Genomic DNA, 18104 nt, shown 5'->3' with positions numbered 1-18104 from the left:
GGTGGATCATTGGCCCACGTGCTCACAACACCCATCGTCTGGTTGGTGAGTTCTAGGGAGTTACTCAAACACATTTTTGGCTTTTCCAAAGAAACATCACATGCCAGGAACATGTGCATTTAACAGAGTTTCTGACTAATGACCTCTGTTATTGTTGCCAGCTGTGGCGCTGTATACCTCTGCTGCACTAAAATCCCTGTACTGAGTGTGGAGGGGGGGTTTGACCATGGGGAGGTTCTACCATGTTTTTCAAATCACCATTACATTTCTGCTGACTCGTGTGAGGTTTGATTGACGAAACAAATCTATTTGTCCTCCCAAGCAATATCTAAACATCCTTCTTTGTCCTTTTTGAAATGTGCCTTGTTTAAAGAGAGGAAGTCAAATTCCACTGAGGTACAGTATTCAACCCCTCCAAGGTGAATTCGCACATCAGTGAGTTTGGGCTCTACAGTGTCCCACCTTAAAGTCTTCTAGTCCTGCTCTTTGGCATCATACTGTGGCAAAGAGTTCATCTTTATTTGAAGAAACAAGAAACACATACATTTACTAAGCATTAGCCATTAGCCTACATAATAACCATACTAACATTAGAAATCTATCAAAGGGATGAAGTAATCATTATCAACATGCATATGTTACATCGTAGATTCTGTTTTCTTCACAGGAGTATTTTCTGTTACATCACCGTGTCAATGGAACCCAAGAGATTCTGACATGTGGCTTTAAGTGAAAACAGCAGCATGACCGACAAGCCCAAAATTCATGTGTTCATGGGTGCCCCTCCCCTCACACCTGTGTCTGATGTTGATGAGGGAAAGTCTGGTCAGTGGAGGACCATGGAGCTCTGCTGGCAGGGGGGAAGACTGAGGGCCAGGGAAGATGAGGGTGGGATCCATGGAAGTGACGGTCGAGGTGAGGTTGACGCTTCATCAGAGCCTGGAGAGCTGCCCAGTACCAGCAAGCACGGTACCAGTCTCCAAGGTCCTGAGACCCAAACCGGATTTCCCATACAGAGAGAACCAGGCTGTAAAGAGACAACCCAGGCTGGCCTGCCCCCTTTGGTGAGCTCAACTCCCCAGAATGAGCAAACAGTCGGTAATGATGAGGACCTGTGTTCTGAATCAGTGAAGGAGTATCTGGACAGCTGCTTCCCTGCCGGGCAGCCTGACCCAGGGCCTGAGTCTGCCCCTGAGAGAGCAGACATCCAGTCAGATCCAGCCCCTGCTCAGTCAGTGTCTGTGGAGACGGAGTATCTCAGTGCATGGACAGTCAGCCAGGCCCTGCTCCTGAGAGGAAGGCTGGGGGGACAACCAGAAACCAGCCCTGTGAAAACCAGACTTCCACAAACGCCACCTAAATCCACGCCATCCACTTTCACCAGCTCCCCAGAGCTGTACAGCCCAGCCACCCCCACTCAGTCCCCCAGAGAGCGGGGCCAAAGAGGGACCCAGCAGGGCTCCATGGAGCTCTTCTATGAGCCCCTGCTGAGCCAGAGGCAGGAGGAAGGAGGGGTGATACTGGAGGTCACTGCTGATGGGGTGCTCTGCTCTCAGGGTAACCCAATTGGGAACAAAGAAGTGGGTGTAGTCTTCAAAAGCCCTCTCCCATCACCTAGATCCCCTGTAAATACCTCACCTGCACCCCCAGCCCCTAAAAGGAGTAAAGTCTCCCCCACAATAGACAGAACTGATCGGTCACCAGACCAGACTACAGGGAAGGGTTGTGTTACTTCACAAGCCCACACCACCCTGGCTAGATGTGGCACCCAGGGAGTGCGTTACTCCATCTTAGTGGCCGTGGTGCACCCGTGTCATCTGAAGGAGATCAGAGTGAGGTCCGGGGCATCTGCTGGCTCCTGTATCCCCCTGGCCTCTGTGGTGGTTACTGACCAATCAGAAGTGGAGATGAAGGTGGTCCTGTGGAGGAGGGCAGCATTCTGGGCCCTGACTGTGTATTCTGGAGATGTGCTTCTCATCACTGGTAGGTATAAACTACCCAGTTACTTGTTTTACTTTGTTATAAATCCTTTATAGATAAAATAGTGATGTTATCTCTTGCAGTTGCAAGTACTCACCTTTGCCCAGTTATGTACTACAGTAAAAACAATCAAGGGTGAAAGGAAGTTCCTTGCATTTGCTCCTTATATTTGTACTTGCTACCAATAGACTATCAATGTTATATATGATACAGGAGTAACAGCTACTGTACTTGTTGTGTTATCATGACAGGTGTGATGGTGAATGAGGACAAGTGGAGAGGAGAGACGGTTCTGCAGTCGTCCTACAGCAGCAGGCTCCTCAACCTGGGCCAGGTCACTGGCAGCAGCTCACCTCTAGGTGGGGCTGTTTAAACAGGAAACACCACATCATTCACAAGCCATTTGTAAACCACTGTGTCTTAATTGTGGTGACATATTTATAGATTAATTACTATGAATCGAATATCATGCCAAAGCCATATGGATACAATAAACTGTGGAAGTAGAGGAGTAGAATCAGCCAACTATTTAGATTCCAACCTGGGAATCTGTAGGCCTTGCCCCCGTTGGGGCGGCAGGTAGCCTAGTGGTTAGAGCGTTGTGCCAGTAACCGAAAGGTTGCTGGATTGAATCCCTGAGCTGACAAGGTAAAAATCTGTCGTTCTGCCACTGTTCCCCGGTAGGCTGTCATTGTAAATAAGAATTTGTTCTTAACTGACTTGCCTAGTTAAATATATATATATTTTTTAATCTGGTGACTAGACAGGGAATTTCGCAAGTGCCTGTCAATTTATCTTGTGGCACATTTATCACCCCTCCCTAGAAGTTCTAGAATTTCTAATCACACTCTCACAGTTGTCTTGATTGATGGTGTAGATTCACTTACTCACTTCTGCTCTCTGCTCTTGGCATAGTGTGATCATTTGAATAGCTTCCTGATGTCTTGTTTTTTATTGAACACTGTCGTTTCAGAGGGTGTTGATCTTCACATGATGTGTTTGTGAAAGCCCCTTGCACATGTTCATCTCTGACTGTTTAGTCCTTAAAAAGCCCACTTTACATCTAGAGGGGATTGACAAATGTTTCTGTGTTCTGCAGTCCCACAGAATGTGAATGGCCGGACACTGAGGTCTCTGTGTGGTTACCTGCGTGATAAGCGTCCCCTGCTGGTGTCCCTCCCTCCTCGCGTCCCTCAGGATCCAAACACCGTCGCCCACGCCCGTCTCAGGACCCTGAGACCTGACACACTGGTGCATGCCCTGCTCCGAATCACACACACTGAGATGATCACAGGTAATACGCCTCAGACTAGGAGATTACATCATGTAGACACACACTATATTTTTCACACACACAACATAGCATTGTCTCATGCACCGAGATCGCCACAGCGGTCACTCAGACAGGTATGCACACACTTCTGAATGTATTCCTTTTGTCTGCTATGCATTTTGTTTGACTTTGATATGGAAGGTGGTTGTATGGACATCGATCAATACATGAGTGTTGACAGCAGCAGCCTGTGTGTCTGACTCTGTGTGTTACCCAGGGTGGCGAGCCGAGGCAGAGGGCACGTCCAGGGTAGGAGGAGTACTGAAGGCTGTGCTGACTGTAGAGCAGGGGGATGGACAGCAGGGGGCAGTGGTGCTCTGGGGAGCTGCCTTGACCTGGCTGCAGCGTATCAACAGGAACAAAGGTAAAGTCAGAACAAGTAAGAATGAGTTACTAACTTTGCTAAACATTTAGCCAAGTGCTAGCAATCATTCTACTTGTATGCGTTACATAATCTAACCAGCTATTTAGATCTTGCTGCATGAGTGAGCTGCCGTCCCCTGCTCCTGTACAGATGCAGTGTGGGTTTTCCGTTTGCTCCTGGTAAGAGAGAGTATGACGACAGGCCTGCTGGAGCTGCACTCCACCCCCTGGGGCTCCTGTGAGCCTCTCTTCCCTGACGACACGCGGGCGCTGGAGTTCTACAGGCCAGGCCCTGCCAAACATACCAGCACCAGCTTGGAGATAGACCTGCACACTCTCCTGTCCCAGAAGTACACTGGTAAGCCGCTACATCAGTGTTTGTTTGACAAATAGTGGGTTGGGACCTACTCGTGACTCATGGCCATTGCAATTCCTTCTGGGTCACAACATAAGACTGGGTTTTGACCAGGAACATTACTTTGTTTATTTGTAGAATCACAGGAAAATACAATTGGATTTTGGTTGGTCAAGCCACAAAAATGTTACAACACTTGAGAAATCGAAAATAGTGGTTCTGTCATGTAGTACAGGAGTTTTGTAAATGCATTTCTGCATTGAAAAGTAGCAGAATCAGCACTAAATTGCTGTTCTCACAACCCATTGAGAAGTTGCTGACCATTTTTATTTATTTATATATATATATAAATTCCAATGTCTGCATTTTTTAAATGTATACCTATTTACCAATAGGTGCCTTTTATTTTTGTATAATAGTTTTAATTTTATTTTATTCAAACAACCACGATGTGCCAACGACCAACAATGGATACTACAAAAACAACAAGACAGCAATGCTAAACAAAAGACATCCAGGAAAACAATATTCAACACTGCAAGGCCAACTGTGTGTTTCTGTGCAGGTGTGGCACTATTTACATGTGTAACAAACTGTGTGTGTGTGTGCTGCATGCAAGCGCTTGTGTGGCATCAGCCTCAGGCAGATGTAATGTTTCTCTTTTTTTTAACTTATATTTGACTTTTATCATTTGTTGCTTTTCGTCCTCTAAGGTGATGTGGAACTGAGAGTTCACGTCACAGCTTTCCAGTTTCAAGGCAGCCCCTCCCAGAATGCACTGCAGCGGATGGACAGCGACACACATCTGGAGAGTATCCTGGACACAGTGTCAGGTGACATCACATTCACGGGTTGTGGGCGCTGCGCTGCCGAGCTGGACACAGATGACAACGGGATCTACTGTCCCTGCTACCCCTGCCTCCCCCATACTGGAGTACGACGCTATTACAGGTCCTACAACCACAACACTGTGCATCTCACCAACATCACGAGCATTTACATTACAGTATACAGAGAGACCTGAATAATGCTTCACTCACTGACTCGTATTATCTTAGTGGAAGTGTCCATTTCTCAGACGTACCAAACACACTCATTCCAAATGGAAATGGAATTGGCCGGTAATTAACTCAAGCAGCCTGAATAGCTCTCATTTTCTAAAAGAGGTGATTATATCAACCGCAAATGGCTCTTTCAAGCTCTAATACTAGCTTACACTATGATAGTACCATCTGACTGTTTGGCTTGTGTTTTGGTTTAGTAAAGTGACTTTCCCATTTAACTCCAGGCCAGTAATACTGACAGTGAAGGATGGGGAAAGCCAGGTGTGTGTGCAGGTGCCACCTGTCCTGCTGCAGAAGATCCTGCTCGACACTCCTCCTGACAAGCTGAGCAAGACGGTCGGTAAGAGGATGTGTTTTCCCACCGTCTTCAGACCCATGCCTCTTATCTTTCTGTCACTCATCCACCTGCAGTTTGTGACACTGACATTATTATGTCTCTCTCCCACAGCTCCAGGGTCAGATGTGAGGTTAGTCCAGGTAGTGGCTGAGAGGATTTATTCCTTGCTGTCCATTCCCAGACGCACCTTCCTCCTTACCGTCCGCAGCCACTTCCTGTGTGACGAGAACAGTGTCCCCACTGCCCAGGACTTTCTACTGCTGGATTTTCATGACCCCAAATCATAACATGTCTCCGCTCACTTGAATCAACTCCAAATGTCACATGAATGTATTTGTACTACCCTACCACAGTCATCACAGATCTTTGAGGTATGTTTAGGCCTCCCTGAAAGTACTATGTTGATATGGAAAATGGTGTCATGTTTGTATGAATTTGTTTGAATATTAATAATTTTGCCTTGTGAAATAAAAATATATATATTTTCAGTGTACAAATATTGCAGTATAGTACCATATACATTTTGTTTTTGTCCATATCACATTTTATTACTAAAATATACAAACATCCATTACATCCTTGCTTGAACCTCTCATCTTTGCAGACCAGATAATTTTATTGCTGTTGAAATGAGGGCGGGAATTTGTAGAAAGGGCACTTCCCACAACCAATTGGTAGCTCGAGTTTGACACGTGTCTGCGGAATTCCCCCAGCACTCCGGGGCTTTCCAGCTGGCTTGATAGACGGTAGGCAAGAGAGCCAGCCTATCATAACAGATAGCTAAATATGAGAACATCAACAGTTTAATAGATGGGGAAATACATGGAACAAATCCCGGATTTGAGCCGACAGTGAAGTGAACGCTGTGCTCTGTACTTTTGATGTACGCCCTGACATTTCATAATCGGTTTGTTAACTTCAGCAGCAGCAGTCGTGCTGCCCAGTTCTCTCCTTCGAGGTGGATCAAGTTCAGAGGAGTTGTAAGGTAAGGGATTTTATGAACAGCGGTTGCCTGTGTGTGTCAACATGTATGTGATGTGTGTTGTAGTCTTTCTTCCCTGTCATAGGTAATCCAGGACAGCTGTTGTCACTGTGACTCAAACTCCTTTGACAAGCTACCCTATATCTTGCTGGAAAGTTGTGGCCATTTCATTATAAATTATGGTTTGAAGTTATGAAACAACTTTAATGGCCTAATGCCTTCATAAACCCTTGGCTATATATGCATCAGAAAACATTCATAAACACATATGATGATTTTAAAAGGATGATAGTTATATTGAAATGGGACAGCGCCAGACGTAAGAACATGCTTTAACACCCTATATGTAGCATGAATTTGTTTACAAATGATGGCCTAAGCATATTTGTTGTGCTTAATGAATGCACAGCCATAAATTGTTGACTGGCTGTGAGGTGATGATAGGTCTACAGCTGTAGCCTAGGCATCAGCAGACTAAATTATTTCATTAATAAATATGTAACAAGAAGATTATGTAAAAATTGTACCAACTAATAAAGCTCTCTTTATGCAAGATAGTTACTGATTGTCTATGCTTACTGACTGTATGCACATTCATTCTAATTTGTTCAACATTGTTTCATGGGGAAAAGTGGGTTGCGGGTTTGGCCCGATCTCAGCAACCAGGGCCTGGAAATTCCCGTATTAGTCTGCTGCTGTACTATTTGGATATGAACACACAAACTTGCTGTGGTGAGCCACTATAGTTGTGGTTTGAGGGGCGAACGGTGGGATGATGTTGTTAAACCCATAGGAAATAAGGGAACGGAAAAAGAGGATACCTAGTCCGTTGTACAACTGAATGCGTTCAACTGAAATGTGTCTTCCGCATTTAACCCAACCCCTCTGAATTAGAAATACCCAATGGACTAATAACAGTTTCCTATTGCAGGGAGCTGACAGTGAGCCTGAAGTATCATCATCTATGATCCACTGACAGGCATCATGTCTGAAGCACTAAGGTATGTACTGCTGTTGTGATTGTTGTGCTACTTTGTTGAGGGGTCTCTACAGTCTTTGACAGTTGATTGAGGTCGTTTTGAACAGACTGGAACTATGGATCAGGGTCAAGAGTGGGGTCTGTTTTAAAGGAATGAACCAGTAAATGGTTGTGCATGTTTTAGTGTTGGGCTTGTTCTGCTGTTCTTTAGCTGGCACGCTTTGATAGCGCAGGTGGAATAGGCCTAGCGCTAGAGGAAGTCTTGAGTAAAATGGCAGCTGTGTTCATGGTGCTAGTTCGAATCGTTCTGAAAGGTGGAGACTCATTCTGCTGCTGCAATTTGATCTAATTGTTGTCTTTGCCATATTAATCTGTTCATACACAATTACACATTCTTGAGTGTTCTGATATGTCCACACATCGTTCTCTTATGCCACTCGGAATCTAATCTATAAAACAAAGGCCTCCGTTTTGTTTAGTGTTGTCACAATACCGGGAGCGCTGTACTATGATGCCAGATTTTCCTTTGCAAAAAAGAAAACGAAGCCGATTTCACTCTATGATCCTTTAGTTACCCTTTACTCGTGGGAATTAGCCTATATGGATAGGGCTAAATTAAATGTGTCTTACAGAATAAATAGGAAAAGCATATGCATAAGCATGGTAGCAGTTGAAAAGGAACAGTTTGGAGATTATGGGGAAATGATTAGACCAAAATTGAGGACAGAACGGTTCACCTGACACAAGACTGAATACAAACATTTACACTGTTGATTTTATGTGCATTTTACGTTTGCTGTACTTTTCGCCGCGTTTGTTGATAACAAAATCTGAAAGTACTGGATACATTCAGTAACATGATAAGAATATTCCTGGAAAATGTGGGGTAGATGCAACATCAGACCAAAAAAATGACAAGGGTTTCAGTGAGAGGACTAACTGGTGTCTCCCAGTGGACACACACCTCTCCAAAGTGTACACAGTTCCTAAGTACTTTCAATGCACTTTTATGACTCAATGAAGAGTCTTCAACTGTAAGGTGTCTTTTGTTGTTGTTGGACCCCCCCACCTGAGGAACTACAGCAAGCAGACTTGTAGTTGTTTTGAACGCAGCCCTGCATCCCCGCCATCACACAGTTAACGTACTGTTGTTGTTTAGCAAATCCAAAAACAGCCCATTATAAATCACAATCTGGGCCAGGTGGGCATCATTTGAAAGCTTATTCTATTGCCAACATGACTAGCTAAGTTATAAAATATGATTTCACAGTGTTAGGCTTTCACAGGGCAATTTAGAGAAACAGACCGTCATTTTGGTGCCTAGAAAGGACTCGTGTGTGTGTGTGTGTGTGTGTGTGTGTGTGTGTGTTCCACTGTGAATTTGATTCACAACAGACAAACATTGTTCAGAACAACCCAGGGGTATGACGCTATGTCATCTGCAACCGTACATCAAACATAGGGATCATAAACGTTGACAATGTATAACATGAGCTTTATGATATGGAAATGTGAAGTACGCATTTGGACGGGCGTTTGGCTTGCTTGTATGACATCAAAGCGTTATTTATTATAATCCTCAATGTCTCCTCTTTCAAAATGTAGCATTTCCCTCACTCAGACAACAAAAAATTCACAATTAGTGGGAGGGATGGGGGAAACTTCTTGTCACATTCAGAACGTCTGTCTGTGAAAACCCATGCAGCGCTGTGAAGCACAGAGTCTGAACTCTGACATTTTACAGCATGTTACTGTACAGCCACTGCATTCCACAAGTGTGAAGGGCTACAACCTACTTCAGCAAAATTAACAAACGTGACTCTGTGTCAACATAAGGCTGTTTTTTCCAACATTAGGACTATTGCCTCAAGAAACAAAGTCCGCTTATTCCCAGTATCACTGGTGTTGTGACACCCCTGGTTTAGATGACAGATGCCACTGCTAACATTCTTCAAACCTCAAACTTCCTTTCAATTCAGCATCATGACACTGTCTCACAGAGATGTGACAGTTTGCATGACAATGTAACGCATTCGGAAAAGCTTCCTGCTCATCTGTACAAAAAACACCTGGGCCAACGCCACTTACTCTAAAACCTACTACATGAACATGGCCCAGTCAGAGCGGAAGCCACTGAAAATGACCTTAGAACCTGCCCCCCCCCCCCCCCCCCCCCCACATCTCAAGACAAAGAAAGGAGGCTGTTCTGGATATGGAGGGCACAGGAGATGCGTAGGTACATTATTGTAGAATAGGAGGCAACCCTATGTTGTCAGGGGTTTTCCATGTTGTTCAGAGTAGAAAAACAGGTTCAGGCATTTGTAGTCTCACTTTGAGGGGTTAGGGGTTAGGGGTCAGGCTAACCTCAGTTCACATCAAGTCAGAACTTTTATTCAAATAGCCTTCTTGCGGAAGACACATTTCAGTTGAATGCATTGTTGTACAACTGACTAGGCATCCTCCTTTCCTTTGGTTCAGTTGGATTTTTTGAAAACTTTTCTCTGTCAACTTAGAAGGGTAGCTGCTGAAAAGAAACCTTCCGAATGCAAAATGGAGAGGAAGAAGGCTGGATGTTATTTTAAAGATTATAGAGAAAGAAATAAAGGCTCTTACAAAAGCCTGGTGTTTTTTTTTTTATATATCTGGTGTACTGAGTCAGTCTGAAATCAGCGGCAGCACTGAGCTGGTATTCTGGGGGATTTCCTCTCTGTTTTTTTTCCTTCCTCACTTCCAGGAAGTGATATGCGTGAGTAAAAGAGGGAGGGGGAAAGAGAGAAAAGAACAGAACACTGCAACATCCTTCCTTGTTCACTTACTATAAAGTGTGAGTGTATGAGATTGAACGTTATCTCCATTTTTTTGTTGTTACATCTCATATTTCTTTCACTTTGATTTTTGTTTTTTTAATCATGATGAGAGGGAAAAAAGGGGACGTACAGTGAGTCAAGTGACTTTTTCACATTGAGTAGTACTGAAGTAAATGACTTCCTGTCTGTGTACATCTCTACAGAACTGAAAGGTATGGAGACTTGTTATTTATGATCAGAAAAGAGTCGACATTTTGTCTAGAAACTACATTTGGTAATTTGTATTTCACCCTTGTGTTTCAGAATGGATGAAGCTCAGTACAGCATGAAAATGATTGAAAATGAGGTAATGTTTTTGCTGGATTTGTCAGTATGTCCGTTATATTATGTTAGAATGAAATACATTTTTTAAAGATGGAATGATATGCAAATAAAAATGTAATCATGTAATCTCCCCAGCTGATGATAAACTTATCAACTTATGAGTTCATGCCACCTGTGGAGGTCAAGAGTGAGCCCTACGTACCTGAGACAGGTGAGTTTATACCTTATGTACACGTTGTACCACGTGGATACAGCATACTCAAGTTGTACTGTAGTAATATTATTTGGTATGATATGAATATGGTATGTACACTCAAGTAGAAGTGATCTCACTGACACATGTTTAAATGTCTTTCAAAACTGCATATACTGTATGTAGTGCATAGTAATTAGGATATCTTACACAATGAACCATGCACTGTATGTAATGCAAATATGCTGCCTGTATATATTTTTTATCTTTGGATTCTCTCCCCTGGATTTTTGAAGGGCTTGGATGTGAGTCTTGATTTGTAGCCTCCATCTTACAGTGACCCGTGTTTCTTTGTTACAGCTCATGGACCCTACATTCAAATACTTGAGGAGCCCAAACAGGTGAGCTCCGAGAGTTGCTCTTAAACAGTGGAATGACGTCTTCCCTTGTTCTACTGTTTCTGTTCAAGTAATTACATAAGACTGAACACGAGTTTCGAAACTATCAAATTCACAGAGTTCTTCCCGCCGCTCATTGCGAAACTATGACATTCACATAATCAGTTGATTGACACCAACCATTTTTCTATAGGTACTTTATATCTAGCTCCTGCTCTCAACTCTCCCAAAGAAGGTGCCCTTTGAACTAGAATGGAATGTAGAAATCGAGATACCAATGTCAGGCTTGTCCCTTACTCCTGTCTTTGCTTTATGGGATTAGAATATGACGGTGGCTTGGAAAGCCCAGGATTTAGGAAGTGACTCTTTGTTACAGTAAGTGCAGGCACTGATGTTGCGGAATTATCTCTTGACCTCCTTGTTCGCCTGTCTGCAGAGAGGCTTCAGATTCCGCTATGAGTGTGAGGGTCCATCCCACGGTGGGCTCCCAGGGGCCTCCAGCGAGAGGAACAGGAGAACCTATCCCACTGTCAAGGTCAGCTACTATACTGTAGTACACACTGTTGGGTACTTGGCTGTCTGTCTGTCTTTTAGCTTCACTGTCTGCCTGCTTTTCATCATGCGTCTTAACTCAATGGAGCCCAATAAGCTTTCGAATGGGTATATACGCGATATATTGACATTGCGTTATTGTTTGAGACACACGTTGTGAATAAAAACAATTGTTACAGTAATTTAACTGTAAAGTTGTGCTTCTCCACTGAATCATCTTGCCTTGTACTTTGTTAGTGTATCTGTGTGATGGTGTATTGAGATGAATTCCAGCCTTATAGGACATGAACCTTTAGTCAATAATGATCTGTCTAACTCCCTCTTTTGTTCTGTCTGCCTGTGTCTCTCCAGGTGTCTAACTATGTGGGGATAGCCAGGGTAGAGGTGCAGCTGGTGACCCACTCTGACCCCCCCCAGGTCCACGCTCACAGTCTGGTGGGGAGGCACTGCTGCACGGAAAGTGGAAAATGCAGTGTGGATGTGGGCCCCAATGAACTCACAGCACAGTGAGTACAGATAGACAACCAATCTAGTTTTCCACCTTTGCCTGCTCGGGGATTTGAACCAGCGACCTTTCGATTACTAGCCCAACACTCTTAACCACTGGGCTACCTGCCATAACTTGACTGGTGAATGTCAACATCTCTCAAACTACCCGTTTCTCATTCGATTTCTCTCTCCTCTGTAGGTTCAGTAACCTGGGCATCCTCCATGTCACAAAGAAAGGGGTGGGGGAAGTGTTGTTCAAGAGACTGAGAGACGAGAAGAGGAGGCAAAGGGGGCAGCACTACCATTTTACTGGTAAAGAGCCTGAAACCCTACTTCACTGTCCTTTCAAATGAGGAAACCTACTCTGTGAGGGTGGAATCCTAACTTGAGATATACTACGTGCAACCCACAACTTTGTGCAAATCTCGACGCATGTTAGTCCATAGAAATCAATGTGTTTGTGAAAACTGCTACAAAGACACCCTCTCTGTCTATCTCTCACAGATGCAGAGGAACAAGCCATATTGAGAGAAGCCAACGAGCTGGGCAGGATCATGGACCTGAACATAGTGAGGTTAAAGTTCACGGCCTACCTCCAGGACAGTAACGGAGGGTTCTCTAGGGCCCTGAAGCCGGTGGTCTCCAATCCCATCTTTGACAGCAGTGAGTAGTAACTCTTTCTATCTCTGTTCTTCAATCCGGGCCCTAGGAACCTATAGGCTTTTGTTTCAGACCAGTACTATCATATCTGATTTTAAAATGAATAAACTAATCATCAAGACCTTGATTAGTTGAATATCTTGTCAGTGCTGAAAAATGTACATGTATTACTATTGTCAGTAGTGAACACATGATTATATTTATCCACCCAGAGTCACCCAACGCCTCCAACCTTAAAATCTCCCGTATGGATAAGACCTCTGGGTCTGTGCTGGGAGGAGATGAGATCTTCCTACTGTGTGACAAAGTTCAAAAAGGTGAGGGGGCAGTTCAGCCCGCACTGATTTTACAATAGTTTGCCTGGAAACAATTTACACAATTTCACACATGATCATATTTTGTTCTACTTTTCAGATGATATTGAGATCCGCTTTTATGAGGAGGATGGAAGCTGGGAGGCCTTTGGTGACTTCTCTCCAACTGATGTCCACAAGCAGGTACAGAGTCTTTACTCCGTGTGAAGTGAGAGTGTGTGTCGGGGGGGATTTTGTGTGAGTAATAACTATTCTTGTGAATACTATGCACGTTATTTGGCAAAGGTTGACCCCCACACCATGTATGATCTTACTCATACCCCTCTCATTGATGTCACTGTTTGGGCCCCTACCTGTGCAGTATGCCATCGTGTTTAAGACGCCCCCGTACCACAGCACAGAGATCGATCGTTCAGTCACTGTGTTCCTCCAGTTGAAAAGGAAGAAAGTGGGAGACTGCAGCGACCCCAAGCAGTTCACCTACGTTCCTCAAATTCAAGGTGAGTTAGTCTGATACTCACAATCCCTTCTGCGAGAGAGACCAATGATGGAAGCCAGAGCCGGAGGTCCCATTGGATTGAATCAAACCCTTTTAACTCTCTCTTCCCCTCTCCCTCTCTCTTCGTCTCTCTCCATCTCTCCTCTGCGTGTGTAACTTAGATAAAGAGGAGGTGCAGCGTAAGAAGCAGAAGCCCCTCCCCTATAATGACCCATGGAGAGGGCCTCTGGGAGGGACTGGGGGGGCAGGGAGAGGTGCCGGAGGACCAGGAGGAGGTGGTGAGGAACCTAGATCTACATACTTGAACTTTCTTTTCTGTCGGCCCTTCATCTCATTGCTTTCAGATGAAACGCTAGCCTCAGTTGTCACAAGGATTAACAGATGTCATCATCACTAAATCATTTCTTTCCTATCCACAGGATTCCAGTTTAACCAGCAGATGAATGGACCAGGGTGGATGGGGGGTGGATTCACTTGTTTTGGGGGTGGTGGAGCCCAGATGTCAGGCACCACTGCCCAGGCTGAGGGTACCCAGCAGCAGGCAGGAGGGATGGCCGGACAGACAGTCTCACCACTACAACAGCAGCTCTTCCAGATTGGTAAGCCACATTATAGCAGTGCTGGGGTAGGGGAAACTAGAGTTAGCTAGCTACATGTTGGAGAAATTGTCATAAGTTGTGTTATGCTAATAAGACTATCCTGTTGTTTCCAGCTGCCACTCTCCAGAGCAGGGCCACTCGGATGACCAAGCAGACAGCTGGGGCTCTCCTACAGTACTGCACCACTGGGGACGTCCGGGTCCTTCTGGCAATGCAGAGACACCTATGTGGGGTCCAGGATGAAAACGGAGACACGTGAGTCTAACTCTGCCTCTACAGCACATCAGTACATGTTTTTGAGGATCTGAGTTGAGTGTCTGCCTCCATTCTATACATTATACTGTACATGCAGTGTGTTTTGTATTGAGTTTGCGTTGCTCACTTGTGTTCTGTCTCCCAACAGGCCTTTGCACCTGGCCATCATTCACCAGCAGTCAGCTGTGATCCAGCAGCTGGTTCATACACTCCTCACCATCCAGCAACGCAAAGTCCTCGACAAGCTCAACCACCTCAGCCAGGTATAGACCCTTCTGCCACACACCAGGGCTGGATTGAACTTTAGAAGATGGACTATAGAATCTTTACATACAAAACGCACACAGACATCTTTTTTTGGCAAAACTAGAATACGTTTTAGGTCTACCTAGTAGTACAGTTAGGGGTTGTTTAGTGTTGAAGAGATATTCACAACATGCCCTTGTCTTCCCTCCTGACTGTCCGCCATCTCTCTCTGAAGACTCCACTCCATCTGGCGGTAATCACCAGGCAGGTTAAGGTGGTGGATGTTCTCCTGAGGGCCGGGGCTGACCCCACCCTGCTGGACCGGGACGGCCGGACCCCCCTGCACCTGGCAGCGCTGGCCGGGGACGACGTCACACTCAGGGTCCTGCTGGGGCACCTAGGAGAACGCTACAGCCACCTGGTCAACATGGCTGACTATCATGGTGAGTTGGGATGGTGGAAAGAAGGGGGTAATCTGAGTTTGAGTTTATTCCGCCCATGAGACTTGAGCATGATAAGTAAACAGATAGGCTTAAAATTAGACCATGTGAATTTCCAACTAAGCAATGGTGGTTGCTGCTTAGTCTCAATAGTAGTAAACTCAGCAGTATTCAATCCAGTCTGTGTTATAACGCCTTGACATTTAAAGGTCATTTCCAATTGAGACGGCTTATGCAGCAAGCGTTTACCGTGAATGCGATCTCCCTGCAGAACAATGCCTTTTTAAAAGACGCCTTGTCTACAGGCGCGATCGGATTGAACCCCAGCCTAAGACTCACTAGGTGCTTATTACTGTAGTAGACGGTATTAATCTCTCTAATTCCCTCTCCTTCTCAGGTCTCCATCCTCTCCACCTGGCTGTTCGCAAGGGAGGAGAGCGCTGTCTACGTCTGCTGGTGGGGAGCGGGGCTAAGATCAACGACCCCGAGCGGGGGAGTGGATGCTCCGCCCTCCACCTGGCTGTTAGAGAGAACCTCTTGAAAGTGGCCTGCACTCTCATCACAGAGGTACCTTACTTGACGCCCAGTGCGCGCACACACCTTAACGAAGCTACTCATCTACTATTCTTGCTCAGACTCTGTGGCGTCTCCGTTTCACTCTTGTCTAACCTGAGGCATCCCCTTCTCTCCTGTCCTACAGCTGAAAGCAGATATAAACATGTGTACGTTTGGAGGGAACACTCCTCTCCATCTGGCCGCCAGTCAGGGCTCCCCCACTCTCTGCTCCATGCTCATTGCTGCAGGTGAGATAAATACCCCCTACCAACCATCCAATACATAGTTTTTACCTCAGTCAGTTACATAAGGGCTACAAGTCGAGATTAAGTGTGTGAGCAGTCATTTATTGTGCATATATAGCCTCGCTACTGTTATTTTACTGCTGCTCTTTAACACATTTTTCTTAACTGCATTGTTGGTTAAGGGCTTGTAAGTAAGCATTTCACTGTAAGGTCCTCAATTTGATCACCATGTTTTTTTGCTATGGAAAAGTGTCTGCTAAATGGCTACTAAGTGAATAGAACTAACGACTTTCCTCTCCTCAGGAGCCGATAAGAATCTGGAGAATGATGAGCCGCTCTTCAGCTCCTCTTCCTCAGATGAGGAGCAAGAGGATGGACCAATAAGAGATTTCAGAGAGTTACAGATCCAACAGCAACCAAACATCCCACCACCGTTGGAGAAAGAACAAGTCAACCCTCGTAAGAGACCAGCAACAGGACATACACCCTTTGATCTTACTAAATGTCAAAAGGTGAGATTGATTCGTCTTATCAACCCAACATGTGTGGACAAGTGATTAAAAACAGAACATGCTGTAGTGTCTGTGGTGTGGATAGATAGGCTGGACTGAGGTTTCTGCCATTGAACTTACATAAATCTTCCCCTGCTACAGGTGAGAGACCTTCTAGACCCCAGACAGAGACCCAAGCCCAGCCAACACTCAAGTAAAAAGCCTAAACCGAACAGCACGGACGGTAAGAGAACGGTCATACCACCATTTTGACTCTGGAACATTACCTGAGATCTATCCAGTAATCTAACCACTGTTCCCATTCCCCTCAGCAGAAAGTGAGCAGCTAGACAGTGAGACGCTCCATAAACTGTGTGAGCTCCTCAGTCTGGGCGATGTACCCTGGAGACAGCTGGCAGAGAAACTCAACATGCTTTCCCTGGCACACCTGTACCAGGAGAGTCCCTCTCCCTGCTACAAACTGCTGGAGAATTACAAGGTGAGCAGGGGAGCTGTGTGTGTCTAGTAAGGGGGTAAGTATTAAGTTAGTACGCTGTTAGAATGGCATGACTGCTTTAAGAGAATAAAGCTGATGGTGCACGAGTGAGCCGACAGTATCTCTCTCTGTGTGTAGTTGGGAGGCGGTCCAGTGGAAGGACTGGTGGAGGCTCTGCAGTCTCTGGGTCTGACTGAGGGAGTGCGACTACTGAGACGGGCTGAGCTGAGAGAGGACAAACAGAACACAGGTACTAGAGCGACCACTAAAACAGTCAAACAATCCAGCACACACATACACATTAGTCTCTCTACCATGTACTTATGCCATTGCAAAGGCATACTCTATGTAGAGGTTCCTTCCCCAAAACAGTAGAATTGATCCTAATTCAATGTTATTTACTCTGTTCATGCCTAATATATGAAATGAGACATAAAAACCATCCTCACTCTGCCATTCAGATCAGACAGTGGACAGCGGCTTTGGGAGTCAGCCAATGGATGAGCCAGCCTTGGCCAACCAGTGAGCCCCAGGAAGGGTGAGGAGCAGGACCAGCTCGGTTGGTGGGAGGTTTCAGTCCAGCATTTCATCTTGGAGATATAACAAACCCTGTTCAGCACACCCTATGGGGAAACCATTGGGAATTGGATGTCATTCCAGAGCCTTTGCTGATGAATGCAGAATTCTCTCTGCCATGACTGCAGTGTTGACAACTCACATTGTTGGGCATCCAGATAATGTTCTTGTACGTTATTTTTCTTATGCAGACAGAGAGCTGAAGGCAACGAACTAAGGAAAACTCAGTCTCAATATGTACAATAATTATAACAGTGGCCTCATATCTCCTTACATTATTTCTGATGGTGAAAGTTGACAAGATAGGCTGGTCTTTTTAATGGTCCATTGACACCTTCCAAAAAGTCGAAGTATAAATATGAATTTCTCAAATAGTTGAATGGAATTTTGAATCAATTTCACACATTTATTGGCTGACAGTCTTACTAATACTGTGTATTAATTTGGTTTAACATGAACCAAATAATTGTACAGCCATATTGCAGGTGTGAAACGTTTGCGAGTGTATTTGCCATGTAACGTTAACTATATCTTGTCGTTGTTGAATTAAATGAATTTCTCTCCTGACACAA

At 44.9% G+C, this 18104-nt stretch overlaps 1 protein-coding gene across 1 annotated transcript; it reads left to right on the top strand.

The window, feature by feature from the left end:
- The first annotated feature begins 676 nt into the window (after positions 1-676).
- On the top strand, positions 677-18104 carry LOC120017404. Its single transcript, XM_038960153.1, has 31 exons — positions 677-1983; positions 2232-2339; positions 3080-3274; positions 3531-3677; positions 3828-4034; positions 4745-4982; positions 5320-5435; positions 5544-5714; positions 7394-7415; positions 10504-10546; positions 10660-10735; positions 11078-11118; positions 11552-11650; positions 12019-12173; positions 12356-12468; positions 12661-12819; positions 13029-13133; positions 13231-13313; positions 13492-13630; positions 13791-13907; positions 14049-14228; positions 14342-14483; positions 14632-14746; positions 14965-15172; positions 15567-15736; positions 15870-15972; positions 16273-16481; positions 16623-16704; positions 16793-16959; positions 17095-17206; positions 17418-18104. The coding sequence occupies exons 1-31, from the start codon at positions 744-746 to the stop codon at positions 17480-17482; spliced, it is 5127 nt and encodes a 1708-aa protein (XP_038816081.1). The 5' UTR covers positions 677-743; the 3' UTR covers positions 17483-18104.

This window comes from Salvelinus namaycush, chromosome 22 (genome assembly GCF_016432855.1).
Source record: "Salvelinus namaycush isolate Seneca chromosome 22, SaNama_1.0, whole genome shotgun sequence".
Classification (NCBI taxonomy): Eukaryota; Metazoa; Chordata; class Actinopteri; order Salmoniformes; family Salmonidae; genus Salvelinus; species Salvelinus namaycush.
The sequence above is the reverse complement of the archived record's forward strand: the minus strand, read 5'-3'. Positions and strand labels throughout refer to the sequence as shown.